Source organism: Grammomys surdaster, unplaced genomic scaffold (assembly GCF_004785775.1).
Source record: "Grammomys surdaster isolate TR1022 unplaced genomic scaffold, NIH_TR_1.0 174, whole genome shotgun sequence".
Classification (NCBI taxonomy): domain Eukaryota; kingdom Metazoa; phylum Chordata; class Mammalia; order Rodentia; family Muridae; genus Grammomys; species Grammomys surdaster.
In genome coordinates this window covers 4,662,943-4,676,718 of record NW_021604622.1, presented here as the reverse complement: position 1 = coordinate 4,676,718, position 13,776 = coordinate 4,662,943, and the positions used below count along the sequence as shown (strand labels likewise).

General features: G+C 39.5%; 1 protein-coding gene and 1 long non-coding RNA gene across 2 annotated transcripts in view; one reads left to right on the top strand and one right to left on the bottom strand.

The window, feature by feature from the left end:
• Positions 1-13,776, bottom strand: part of Ranbp3l (RAN binding protein 3 like) — a 49,352-nt gene that overhangs the window by 11,532 nt on the left and 24,044 nt on the right. The window contains exons 2-9 of the mRNA XM_028767662.1: positions 13,413-13,471; positions 12,643-12,679; positions 12,123-12,203; positions 10,608-10,682; positions 8,050-8,121; positions 7,117-7,275; positions 2,508-2,598; positions 406-490 (exon numbers count right to left, since the gene is read on the bottom strand). Coding sequence (XP_028623495.1) covers positions 406-490; positions 2,508-2,598; positions 7,117-7,275; positions 8,050-8,121; positions 10,608-10,682; positions 12,123-12,203; positions 12,643-12,679; positions 13,413-13,471 — 659 coding nt within the window. The remainder of the gene's footprint in view (positions 1-405; positions 491-2,507; positions 2,599-7,116; positions 7,276-8,049; positions 8,122-10,607; positions 10,683-12,122; positions 12,204-12,642; positions 12,680-13,412; positions 13,472-13,776) is intronic.
• On the top strand, positions 2,478-4,790 carry LOC114621400. Its single transcript, XR_003711416.1, has 2 exons — positions 2,478-2,568; positions 4,028-4,790. It is a non-coding gene; the product is annotated as an uncharacterized LOC114621400 (long non-coding RNA).

The following is a 13,776-nucleotide window of genomic DNA, read 5'->3' as shown; positions in this document are numbered from 1 at the left end:
GCAGTGGTTCTCAACCTCCAGGTGGTGACCCTTTTGTGGAGCAGGCTTCAAATGACCCTTTTAAAGAGATCATCGTGCATATGAAATATGTACATTTTAACTCATAACAGTAGCAAAATTACAGTTCTTAAGCAGCAACAAAATAATTTTATGGTTGGGGGTTGCCACAACACGAGAGACTTAGTTAAGGGTCGCAGCGTTAGGCATGTTAAGAAACACTGCTCTGTGGGTTTCATAGCTATTATTCAAACAGCTAGGACATGCTTCCCAAAGCCTTTTGCAGTTAGATAGAGAATTTCTGACTTTTAACCCAGAGCTAAGACGTGTGCTTGAACTGAACGCTAATTAATTCGCCTTCGGAGATGTGAACAACAGTTCCTGTGAGGTATTTTATCAAAAGCTTACCAAAACTCTTTCTACCATGTTTTCTCCAAAAATGAAGTCAGAAGTGCAGCTTTTAAAAGAACTCTTATCTTCCTTTGGTTGGCATCTACAGAAAAAAAAAATAAGTGCTTGGTATCTTACATTTGTGGATGGAGCCACTTTAAGCTTTAGCCAGCAAAATAATTAGGTGGTTTAATATGTTTATATAAAACATAAACACACTGCTTTGTTCAGATGAAATGAATGAGAAGTGAAGAGGAAACATGAGCTAAGGGCCTCCCAAGGGTACAATTCGGAATATTGTTGCCGACTGTTACAAGATTGGAGTTGACCTGTATAGATGATCTCATTCACTGCATGGGCTGCATATTCAGCTGCACGGCTGCCCAGCCCTTTTCTTGTTGTATCCCAGAAATCTCTAATCATTCTTCTCTATCCCAAGTGACCAATGATGCTTCTAGTACGCCAAGCTCTTCAGTGTCTTATCAGTTATTCTTGAGTGTGCATTGTTTTAACTCTTCTCCAAGAAAATTTATTTTTATATTAAAATCGTTCTGCACAATAAACAAAGACCAAACATGTAGCTCTCTCTTGGTAGGCAGACACACAAAAGGTTCTCAGCGCATCCCTGTGACCTTACCCCTGTGACCTCATAGTTCTCTACCTGGATTCAGCGTACTCATATGAGCCAGCATTTGTCCACAGCCAGTTTGTGTCCTTTCAGGTAAAACTTTCCATCATCTCCAGTAACACTAACTAACATGAACTTCTCACTCAACATATGCATACTGCTTTTCTCTTACCTGCACAATTAATGCCAATTAATCACAGCTAGCACCACAACTGATTAGAAAGAGGGAGAAAGGACATCAAGGAAAAAGGAAGGAAGATTAATAGCAAGATAACTTGTACCAGAAGTTTGGCCATATCTGTTTGAAATATTCTGACCCGAGTTCATGAGGCAATGAAGGCAGTACAATAAATATTATTTTGATGATCGTGAGGTAGCTGAGGTATTCTGAAGAGCTTTCTAAACTAATCTTCTTATAAAATGGCTATTCCTGGTTGTCAACTTGATGACATCTAGAATAAACTACAATCCAGAAACGGAGGGCACACCTGTGATCCAGATTTTGAGGCTGGAATATCAATAGGCTATTGACCTGGATCTTGACATGGAGATCTTGAGGCAAAGTGGCCATGAAAAGCTTAGTCCCAGGCGAGGTAGTACACACACCTTTAATCCCAGGAGACTGAGGCAAGCAGATCTCTGAATTCAAGATCAGCCTAGGACAAAGCAAGTTCCAGATACAGGGGTGGTGGTACACACCTCTAATTGGGACCACACCATCTGCTAGAGACCTACGCAAGGACATTGGAAGAAGGAAGGCTCACTCTTCTTTGCCTGCTTGCACTTACTTGCCAGCACATCTGTTGGAACCTACCTCTTCAGGATTCCAGCTTATACAGAAGACCAGCTAAAACAACTAACCTTGTAGGACTAATGAACTACTAGATTCTTGGATTTCCCATGCGTAGCTGCCCAATGTTGGGTTGGTTGGACTGCAGACTGTAAGTCATTACAGTAAATTCTCTTACTATATAGAGACATTCCGTAAGTTCTGTGACTCTAGAGAACCCTGACTAATATGTAAAACATGCTTTCAAGAAGAATGTTGTCAATTTATTCATACAATATCAGAAAATTACAGTGTATGGAAAGTTGAAATGGTCAGAGAAAACAAAAGGGTAAAGGAGACATTTCAGTTGTCTCATTAGATTGAACATTCCTATTTTGAGAATCTGCAGTACAAAATTCTCCCAAATCTGAAACATATTGAGCAATGATATAATATCATCATTAAAAAATTCCTGGCCTCCTATAATGGGTCAGAGTCAAAATCATTAAAATAATATTGTATACAAGTACATTCAGACTACATACCTGAGGTGTATGTAAATCTGTGTTCATGAGTTTTATGTTTGGAGTCGGTCTCATCCCTAAGATATTAATTACCATATATGCATTCAAATAACATAAAAATCTAAAAGAAATAATCTGAAACCCTTCTTATTGCAAGCACTTCGGAGAAGGAACGCAAGAGCTGTATTGATCATTTTACCCTGATGGTGCCTCTGAGACGCACGGATCAGTAGACAGCTGGACTGAACTCCTGGCATTTGGTAAGTTTTCACTTAGTAAATCAGAGTTTGCTTCAGAAATCTGGAAAAAGGAAAAAGAAGAAAAGAAAGGAGGAACCCATCTGAAAATTCATTAGACCTGCTCCGTCTACAGCCAGACGTGTTAATCCGTTTCCTGTGCCCAGATTCACCCCAGCCCATTGGGTGCTTCATCTCATGGGCTCCTCACAGCTCTCTGCACTCTGTACTTCCACAGCCCACAGTTTACATGTGAGCTGACAGACAGAACTTAGAGCGCTCACCCAAGTCATACAACCAAATGGAAGTGTCACTAAGTACAATTCTTTCTGAGTCCAGAGACTGCATTCTTCTAATACTCGCATGGGCATATTTTATCCACTTGGGATTGATTATTATTTCTGGATCAGTAAAAGTACTTTTCAGGACTATTTAATCTCTGGAAATATCCTAAGAGCTCCACTACCACAGCCCCCAGTGTAAGAGGAAACTCTGCCTATCTCTTCATCCTGACATTTTCCGTGGGTAACTGAGCCAGCTGAAACTGGTTTTGAGCATTTACATAAGGCGCATGGCTTATATTAATACCATAAGTGTGGGAATGAGGGATTTCAGAGCTGTAAAGAATTCTTCTGGCCCAGTATTTACTGTGTCTTTGGACACCTCTCTTCCCCTGTAGGGATTTGCAAATATGTTCTAGGGGGTGAATTCATGTTTTCAAAGTCAGGCGGGTTCTGTTTCCACTTGAATTTTTATACCAATCAATAAAAGTATTAACGTTTCCCTCTTATAATGGGAACTTGAAAGCTAACAAAAGTCTGCAAGAGAGCACGTGCTTTGGTTATCTAAGGTTAGGGTATATGCCAGTAACCTTGTCGCTGAAATAATTTATCCTTCAGTCAGATAGTTTTCACTCTCTGTTGTGTAAAATAGTTTTAGGTAGATTTGCCTTGATTTATACACAATAAATGGACACGGCAGAATTCAAGTTTTAAAAATATGTGACATCAAAGCGGAGGGAGCACTGTTTAGGGAGCACAATTTGAGAGAAGGGAGAGGACCAGAAGGGGAGGAGGGATGAAGGGCAAAGTAAGATGGTATATGAGCATGGAGAAGTTATATGAGTATGCTAAATAAGAAGCATTTCCTTCTAGGAGCTGTCAATCAACCCCAGGGCCTTGTGCTTGCAGGGCAAGTCCTCTACCACTGAGTCAATTCCTCAACCTTGTAAAGAGAAAAGTGTAAAATGTTTCCTTGACTTTATGAGATCATAATATAATTACATCCTTTCCCCATCTCCTTCCCTCTCTTCAAATCCTCCTATACACTTCTCCTCGCTCTTTCAAACTCACAGCCTCTTTTTAAACTGTTGTTACATACACATGTTACATACACATGTATGTGTGTATATATGTAAATTCCTAAATACATAGGTGCAACATGCTTAGTCTGTGTAATGTTGCTTACGTGTGTGTGTTTTCAGGACTGAGCAGTCCATACGGTCTCACCAACAGCACTGCCTAACCGTGAGCTGAATGAAGACAACAGTAATAATCATACTAAAGTGGACCCGGGCAGTGCAGTGAGGGGGACACCACACGAGGCCTCAACCCTACACAACGAGCTAAAGGCAACGAAGGCGTGCTGACAGCAGGAGAAACAGTCTTCCTCAAGGAAGAACGCATCAATTGGTTTTCTAATACCAACAGGAAAAGTTTTAAAGACTATAAGAAACAGTGTTACCGAAGTGTCTTAGTCAGGGTTTCTATTGCTGTGATGAAAACACCCTGACCAAAAATCAAATTAGAAGGTAGCTACTTGTATTCTAATGTTAATTGGGTCCCCCAAAACTGTTTGTATGAGCAGATCTACATGTAGCTTTTGGGAACCTGCCCCCAGTTAACTTTGATTGGTAAGTAAAGATGTCAGCAGCCAATAGTTGGGGAGGAGAGACATAGGCAGGGTTTTAGGTTTTCTGGGCTTGGGTCCATGAGGAAGGAGGAGGAGAGACGTCATGCATCAGGAGTGTACTGGACAGAGAAGGAGAGCTGCCATGTAAAGGAGCCAAGAGAATGTGGCCCGGAGTGCTGCTCAACTGGCTCAAGAGCAGCCAAGATGGAACATAGGCGTTAGTAAATAGTGACTCGGAGTTATCATCATGAGGTAGATGCTAACAACATGGAAGTTAGGCAGTTGCCCAGCTGTTTACGGTGCTGCTTAAGACATATTAAAATATATATAAAGGCTCTCTCTCTGTGTGTGTGTGTGTGTCTTTTATTTGGGAACATAAACCATTGAGGTGGGTAACAACCCCACTTTGGGATTTATTAATATATTTTACTACATATATTTATCAATATATTTTACATATATATTTATATGTATAAATACATATATGTATACATACATATATATTTATTAATACATTTTACTACTTATTTGGCTTATCCTTCCGGATCATAGTCCTTCATTGGAGGAAGTCAGGACAGGATCATGGAGGCAGGAGGCAATGCAGAGGCTATGAAGGAATGCCGCTTACTGCTTAGCTTCCCATGGCTTGCTCAGCCTGACCTTTTACAGAACCCAGGACCACCAGCTCAGGGATGGGGCCACCCACCATGAGCTGGGCCCTCCCCAACTGATCACTAATTGAGAAAATGTGTTACAGCTCATGGAGGCGTTTTTTTTTTTCAACTCAAGCATCTTCTTCTCTGATGACTCCAGCTCCTGTCAAGTTGACACACAAAACCAGCCATCATACAAACTTTATATTTTCATTAAACTTTTATATTTAAATAGTGCCCCCCTGTTTTGGTTTGTGGTTCTTTAATTATAAGTAACAGCTAACATTTTTACTAAAAAGTAACAGGGTGGACACTGATTAATCAAATTTTGATATGTGTCAATAAAGAATATAAGCTAATGAGTCTATAAAATTCACTTTGGGATAATTTTCACAGTATCTACAAATTACCCATTTAGTCAAGCTGGGAGCCATAGAATTTCATACATTTTGTGTCTCTGGTGTTCCAAAGACCATAGTAAGACAGAAAACTCAGTAATAGACATATCCAGTTGGGCCTCTCAGTAACTGGGGATAATCCCTATTCATTAAACTTTTAAATTATGAAGAAATTTTTGCAAACCAGAGCTGCAAACTTTCTGTTTTATAATTTAGGCAGGAAAAAAGGGCAATAAGTAATAAATTACAGTCTTGAGAATCTGAGTTCAGTGTCCAGAAAGCCAGGTAGCAAACCTTTATAATCCAGGACTGGAGAGTAGGGAAGATCTCAGGGGCTGCTGGCCAGGTAGCCTAATTGTCAAACTCTGTGCCAATGAGAGAGCCTGTCTCAAAAGCAAGGTGGGGGGCTCACGGCAGATGACATTCAAGGTAGTTCTCTGGCCTGCAAATGCACATACATGCATGTGCACACACAGATGAGGCTTATAAAAAGCTTGACAAGGAACAACTATCACTACACTTTGGATATAATAACATAATAAAAACTTGGTCTATACTTACACCATACACCATTCCAAAATGGTGTGTAATATTTCAAAAATTTCTTTGCAGAATTTAAGACTAATTTAACACCTTCCTCCCCAGCATTTCTAAATAGATAAAAGTAATTACAAAATTATAGTTAATGTACTAATCTAAAATTAAGACTATGTTTTACCTTATAAACCACTTGTCATCTTCCATGCATAATTGATTAAATTATTGTTAAAAATCACAGTGAGCCTCACAAAATCATACCTTACAAAGAAGAGGGTTTGGAAGCATAACAATTTTGGAAACTGCTGACCATGTCCCAGTCCCTTTCTTGACTGACAGGAGAATTTTGGGTGCCTGGTTTGGATAAGTGTAGGTAGTTTCCTGCCAAGACTTCTTCTAGTCTGATTTCTTTCTTAGTCAAAATGTCTGATATATTTCACTTCCGTGTGTTACTGTCATCGTGTTCATGGAAAACCAAACCAGTTTGAAGACCTCAGCTGTTTGAAGACAAATGGCAGGTGGAATAACTCACCTTCCAACCACCTAAACCATGTCCCATTTCTCCTGAGTACCACAGCTAAAGCTGCAGCCACAGAACATTCTGGAGCCCCACATTTGCATGCCCCACACAAAGGCTCTCGCCTTAGGACAGCTTGCAGTCAGGAATTCAGACCCCGAAGCGAGCCATCTTACCTGTCTCTGGAAGCTGTCAAGCTCCCCTACCCCACCCACAGTTACTCTGTGTATGGAATCTTTGCTGCTGTTATCCAGGAAGATGTGTCCGGTGTGAACTAAGCTGGCAAAGCTTCGCTGCGATGTTGGACAGCTGGGGATGCAGAACCCCGTCCCCATTGTTTGACTACAGGTAGTGCCCCTGCCCATCTCATTACCCCCTCCCACCCCCCGGCGTTTTTAACTGTCATCATTCTGGCATTCCTACTATGCTCACGAGTTCCCACTGCTTGCTGCACAGCTTTTCCACTTGGGAGTGACAGCAACCACAAAATCTAGTCCAGGGAGCACTCTCTCATTTCATAAGATTACCAAGAATGTTTCAGTGTCGCTTCTGTCACTGGCAATTTTTCTTACCTTCTGCTCGGCATTTTCCTTAGTTTTGCAGGATTTCAATGCATCGGGCACAAATGTTGTGCCTACTTTTTGACAGCTATGAGTTTGAGACATCTGCAGAACAGCGGGTCTTAGAACATGTTCCGAAGGTCTCACCGGGGGACCTTGAGAGAGCAGAATGAAAAGATTAATCCATTTTAGTGAAATGAGCCCTTGCCCCTATTTTTAAATGATGCTTTTTAAAAAAAACATCACAACTGAGTTTTCAGAGACTAATCAAAGTCAGCGCAACCTGTGAATTGCCCGCTACTTACTTTTTTTGCCTAGCTTTGGCCGGACAAGTGTTTCTTTTAACTATGTGGCTTGTCTAACCAAATATTTTTACCCTTCATGTTCTGTCACTCTGTCCTGCCAACATACACCCAACACACACACAGAAGTGGTGGGGGGGGAGACATTAAAATATGCGTGGTAAACAGAAGCTATAGACTGCAGCCATATAGGGTCATAAGTCTGCCTATTTCTCTAAATTATTTAGAAAACCTTGAAGTTTGTTTATTTACTTCTATCTCTTCTCTAAATATGCCTCCCTTGAAGCTTTGGCTTTCCACCAATGTTGTCAGCTTCGTTACTCTTTCGCTGAAGCGTCCCCCCTCCACATGGCGGCTCATCCACCAGGCGTCTGACCTTCATCCCAGCCTCTATGACATGGCTTTGTCTCCTCTTCTCCAGGCAGCTGTGGGAGATATATAACTTGCCGGCCCTTTTCTTTTTCTAAGTTTTAACACAATTTCCCTAAGTAAGGAGGTGGATGGATAAATGGATGGATGGGTGGATGGATGGATGGATGGATGGATGGACAGATAGATGGATGGATAAGTAAATAATAGATGGTGAGACGTAGAATTTCGGGGGTTCTTGAAACTGAAGATTCGTACCTTGCTCTACGTTGTTCATGTCATCACTCCTTTGTAACAGACGTGATGTCATAAAAACATTGTTTTTCCTCACTAGAAGGAAAAAAAAAGCATTAAAAGAAACTTTGACGCCTGTGTCAATGTTTACACTTTGGAGAAAAGGCCTGCTCGGGAATCACCAGTAGATGTCGCTACTGGCGCTAATGCCGCTAGAAAGAAGCGCTCGTCGGAGGGCTGGTCCTAGTAAATGGGATTGCCAGGCAAGATATGCTACCTACTTCTGCTCAATTCTCAAAGATCTAAAATTAGACCTTTGATAGAAGAGGTAATCTTATTTATTATAATTAAATAGTGTGTTGTAAGACATTTTCAGATCACTTCAACCCCTGAAGTGATAATGAATCCTGTGTGCGTATGTACACCTCTCATAGAATGCTACAAGACTATTAACAAATCTTTCACGTCTTTTAAAAATGATACTCAGGAGAGAATTAAAGATGGCAGCTATGCTGATTGCTTTGTTACTTAATTAGTTTGTTTGTTGTTTGTCAACTTGACACAAACTAGAGCCATCTCAGAAGAGGGAATATCAATTTTAAAAATACCTACATAAAATAGGCCTTTAAGCAAGTCTGTGGGGGACCTTTTCCTGATTGATTATTGATGCCGGGAGGGTCCAGCATACTCTGGGCAGTGCCACACCTGGGCAAGCACACCTGGTTGTTGAAGAAGCAAGCTGAGCATGCCTTAGAGAGTAAGCCAGGAAGCAGCCTCAATGCCCCATCCCATCCCACCCCGCCTCTTAATACTCCCCATCCCACCCCCACCCCCATCTCTGCTTGAGCTCCAGCCTCCAGGTTCCTGCTCTAACTTCCCTCCATGGTGAACTATAAATTGTAAGGTGAAACAATCCCTTTCCTTTCCTAAGTTGTTTCTTCTTCGTTTTTGTTTTTGTTTTTTGTTTTTTGTTTTTGTCACAGTAACAGAAACTAAACTATGATAACAAAGATGCTAGGTTGTTTTCCTCTAGGTGTTGTTATTGGATTTCTGGACTTTTAAAAGGGAGGCAATTTCCTTGGTACTGCAGTGTCCAGGCATCTAACTAACAAAGATGACAAGAACTCTTCACCATATCATCTCATGAATGTCGGAATGGAATTGCTATTCTAGCCAAAGCTGGATTTAGTAGTTTTTATTATCTGTATTACTTGAAACAAACAACAAACAGAACATATGAATTGTACCATTTTCTCAACTTCAACAGAAATTTTATGATTCTGCAGAGCATACATTAGAAATACTGCTTACTGCTTAGTGTCTTCCAGTATGCTCATCCTTTGTGTATCTGATTTTAAAAGATGACATAATTACATAGATAGATAAAGTAAAGCTATCCCTTTGCTTTACAGAGAAATGTAGTAAAATAGAATGTTTCGCCCTTGGGATTTGCCTCCCCCCCATTTCTCTTATAAACTTGTCATGTGAGTTCTGAAAGTCAATTGAACCAAATGGTGTCTCTTCTGAGACTGGAAAGTGGCTTATACACTGTTGCACAGTTATGATTGTTATCATCATTATTAATCTGTTTTCATTGGTTTGAAAACTTTGCAGTTCTCGGGTAGAGAATAATCAATCAAAAAGAAAGAAGATAGATGATAGATAGATGATTGATAGATAAATGGATAGATAGATGATAGACAGATAAAGATAGATAGATAGATAGATAGATAGATAGATAGATAGATAGAAAGAAAAGTAGTTGATTGATAAATGGATAGAACATTGATAGATATAGATAGATAGATAGATAGATAGATAGATAGATAGATAGATAGATAGCAAATAAAATTTCATAGTGATAAGCACTGGAAAATGCAGTTGATTGTTCAATACAAATAAAAATACCCAAGAATGTAAGTCACTGTGGAGCTAATGTGGAGACAGTGCCAATCATTTCATTGTGCTAAACATTTCAGCATGATGAATAGTTTAATTGGCAAAGCATTATGAATTTCAAGTAAAGAAAAATAACATTTTTATTAGTTAAACTCTAAGAATCATATTCTAAGCCTCAGAACATGAGTCAAAAGCATTGTTATATTTTGAATACTATATGAGCTGTATTTGCAGACAATACTAAATAAAGCAAAGAATACCATTTTAATTTTGTAGATTTGCCTCCCATAAAGTAATGCTTATGGCACAAAGTCTATAAGACCTATTATGAAAAGAATTCCTGAAGATGTATGACATAGAAAGAAGGCAAACTAAATCCCCAATGTACTCAGCATACAGTGCATAACAGAACTCTTCTTTAAATGTAGGCATCTGTTTATTTCATATATGAAATCCTAAAATATGCCAAGTATAAACTTTTTGCCAAAAATAAACTATACTGTCTGGAATTGTGACATTTGTAAGATAGCCCTCTTGCATGCTTAACTATGGCTTGTCTCTCATTTGCTGCTCAAACAGTTAGCATCTTATGATGTCTAAGAAAGAAAATTCTTAATAAGTGATAAGAATGGTTTCAGAGGCATCAGAGTGTCGGGATTGAGGTTCTAGGAGTCTGTCCTTACCTGGCCTCGTTGGAGGGAAGGTTGGGACATCAGTGAATGACGAGGACCTCAGGCGCGTCTGAGATAAGGCTGCCACTAAGAGCACATTGCAAATGCAGGTCATTAAGGAGGTGGATCTTTTGTCTAGTTTGACTGAGATTCTGTTGTTTGAAGAAAAATTCAGATCTCCAATTTAAACAAAAATATCTTTTTTCTTGTATTTTTATCAATCAAAACAGAGACTGACTCTGGGGCTTATAAATTAACTTCATTTTCATTCAACTCAGTAAATATTGCTTGAATGCTAACCGTGTATTAGACATTCTGTTAGGCACAAAATACCATCTGTGAACTCATATTGGGTGGAGATGTATGTACAGAAATTGCTGCTTTGCAAAGCCCAAAGGCTGTTAAACACACTAGGCAGAGGAGCACCAGGGTATGTTAATGCATAGATGGGCAAACTGTGGGGTTTTTTTAATCCATCTTTATTTATTTACATTTCGGATGTCATCCCCTTTCCCCATTTCCCCTCCTTAGAAACCCCTATCCCATCCCCCCTCCTCCCTTTTGCTTTTATACCAATTTAATTTCATGCAAGTATTAAGGTCAGTTCTAGGTTGAGGAACTAGTAATACAGTAGATGCAAATAGTCAAGGAACAAGCAAGACAATAAACACAAATAGTCAAAGAACAAGCAAGGCAATAAACAAAGTCCCATGATCACTCCTGTGATCACTGTTTCTAAGGGCTTATCAGAATCATCAAAATTTCTGAGCCTACTTCCCTGACATAGCCCAAAGTCTTTTTCATGTCTGAAGCCTACTTCTTTGTTCTAGCCTAAGATTTAGATTCCTGCCTGAATTACTTCTTTGTTCTAGCCTAATGTCAGATTCCTGCCTGAAGCCCACTTCCTTGTCCTTAGCCAATGTCATATTCCTGCCAAGCAGCCCATTTCCTTGCCTTTGGTCCATGTCAGATTCTTGCCAAGCAGTCTCAAAAGCTTTCCACTTCTCTCCCTTTTTTTTTCATAAACAAGACTGAGCCTGTCATCATGGAATATGCATTATCAATAGCAATGCACTTCTGTCTTAGGTTGGTAAGGCTCTTTGCAGAATCTTACTCATCCTTGGCTTGCCGGCCTGTTAATTTAATAACTCTGTCTGGGGGGCAAATTGTTCTTAACTGGCTCAGAAAACAATATATAATAAAATTCTTCTTCTTCTTTTTAAAAAGATTTATTTTATTTATATGGACTACACTGTTGCTGTCTTCAGACACACCAGGAGAGGGTATCAGATCCTCCCATTACAGATGGTTGTGAGACACCATGTGGTTGCTGGAAACTGAACTCAGGACCTTTGAAAGAGCAGTCAGTGTTCTTACTGGCCGAGCCATCTCTCCAACCCAATAAAGGTCTTCTTAAAGTGCCAGCATGTTTTTATTTTGTAGGTGCTTACTTTTAAATGGCCAGTTGGAAAGGTTTCTTTAAAAAAAAAAATTCACAAACAATACAATAGTCAAAACTATACCTACCTCCTAGAGACTCAGAATCTGTAGTATGAAACGTGACAGATGAAGACCTTACACGCTTTCTCAAGAAACCAGTGAATTCTGAAAGAAATAATAGGAATGGTAACATTGTTTAAGATAACACACAGTATGGAAGGATAGTCTACTCTTAGGTGCTTAGGTTTTACAACTTGCTGACTCTTGAAGCCCAGAATTAAATACTAGAAATAAGGTGATTATAAGCCTACAGGAGTTTCATATTAACATGGAACAGATAAAAATGAGTCTTCTACAGGAAACTATACAGATTCCAAAGTTCTGCAGAAAATCAAAGAGGCTATGCACTCACATCACTGTTCTCGAGTATCTGATTATCATCTTTCAAACTAAAGGTCAATCCATGTGTGTACTTAAGAAGAAAGGAAAACCACTAAGTTTCATAGTGTCTGTGCCACAAGTCCAAATGCTTGTGCTTCCTTGCTTCTTTTTTTTAAATAAAGATTGGAATTAGTATTGTACAAACCAGAATGTAATTCATTTCCAAGCTCTGCTGTTTCGTCCAGGCTGTCTTCTGCAGGTCTCTGAAAAGATATAAAACTCCCAGTGAAAGCTGAGTATTTTCTGGTTTTGCATCAGTTTTCCACCCTGTTTCTGAATTAAGAGAATTTTCAGGAGCCAGAGTTCTTCAGCTCACAAGGACAAAGCAATACACCATAGTTTCAGCAAGAATATGTCAACAGAGAAGTCTTGCCCAGTGGTTATAGTGGTTATAGAATCATTTCTAAACAGTTGTTTTAAATGCAGATTTTTTTGAGGCACCTTCTCTCAGGATTCTGCAGTGCTTGATCTGGAGTGAGGTTGAACTTTAGTTTATCATGTGAGTCGTTTGTTAATGACTGCATGTAAGAATGAATTCTGAAAACCGTAACAAGGTGGGTACAGCTAATTCCCCAGCTCCCATATTTCCAGGGTGATGCTTCAACATCACATAGATTCTTGAAGCTCTTCCAAGTAGTATCGAAATCAAATGCTGGAGCTTTTATACCCGGCTTTAGGCTCTTTTGATAATGAGGAACAAAGGAGGTCTTAACCGTCTTAATCTTTTTCTGTCCCCCATCTTTTAAAGTCACTCCAAATAAGCATATTACTTCAGATAAAGCGCTTCACCTACAACCTAGAGATATCAACCAAACTGATGTCCCTGAACCCCCACATGAACATTCTGTGGAGAATTAGACTCATGCAGCTGCCATATCTTAGTATAAATACCTCCTTAAAGCCTTATTTATCAGAACCAAACTATGTTGATCTTACCTTAAAATTGTGTTCTTCTTTCTCAAAAACAAATGTTGGTTGAGCAACAACATATTTTTCTGAAAAAAAAAAAAAAGGAATAGTCAAGAAATCAAAGCACACTGATGTCTCTCATGTCACCTAAAAATACTTCAGGAGTGTTTTCTGGTTTTGCAATTTTCTTGTCGTGGTGATTTAAATGATACTAGCCTCCCCCCAGAAGAAAATGTTTGAATATTTTGTCCCATTTGGTGGAAAGTTTCCGAAGGATTAGGATGTGTGGACTTGTTAGAGAAGGTGTATCATTGGGGGTGGGCTATGAAGTTTTAAAATCCCATATCAGATTTCTCTCTCTCTCTCTCTCTCTCTCTCTCTCTCTCTCTCT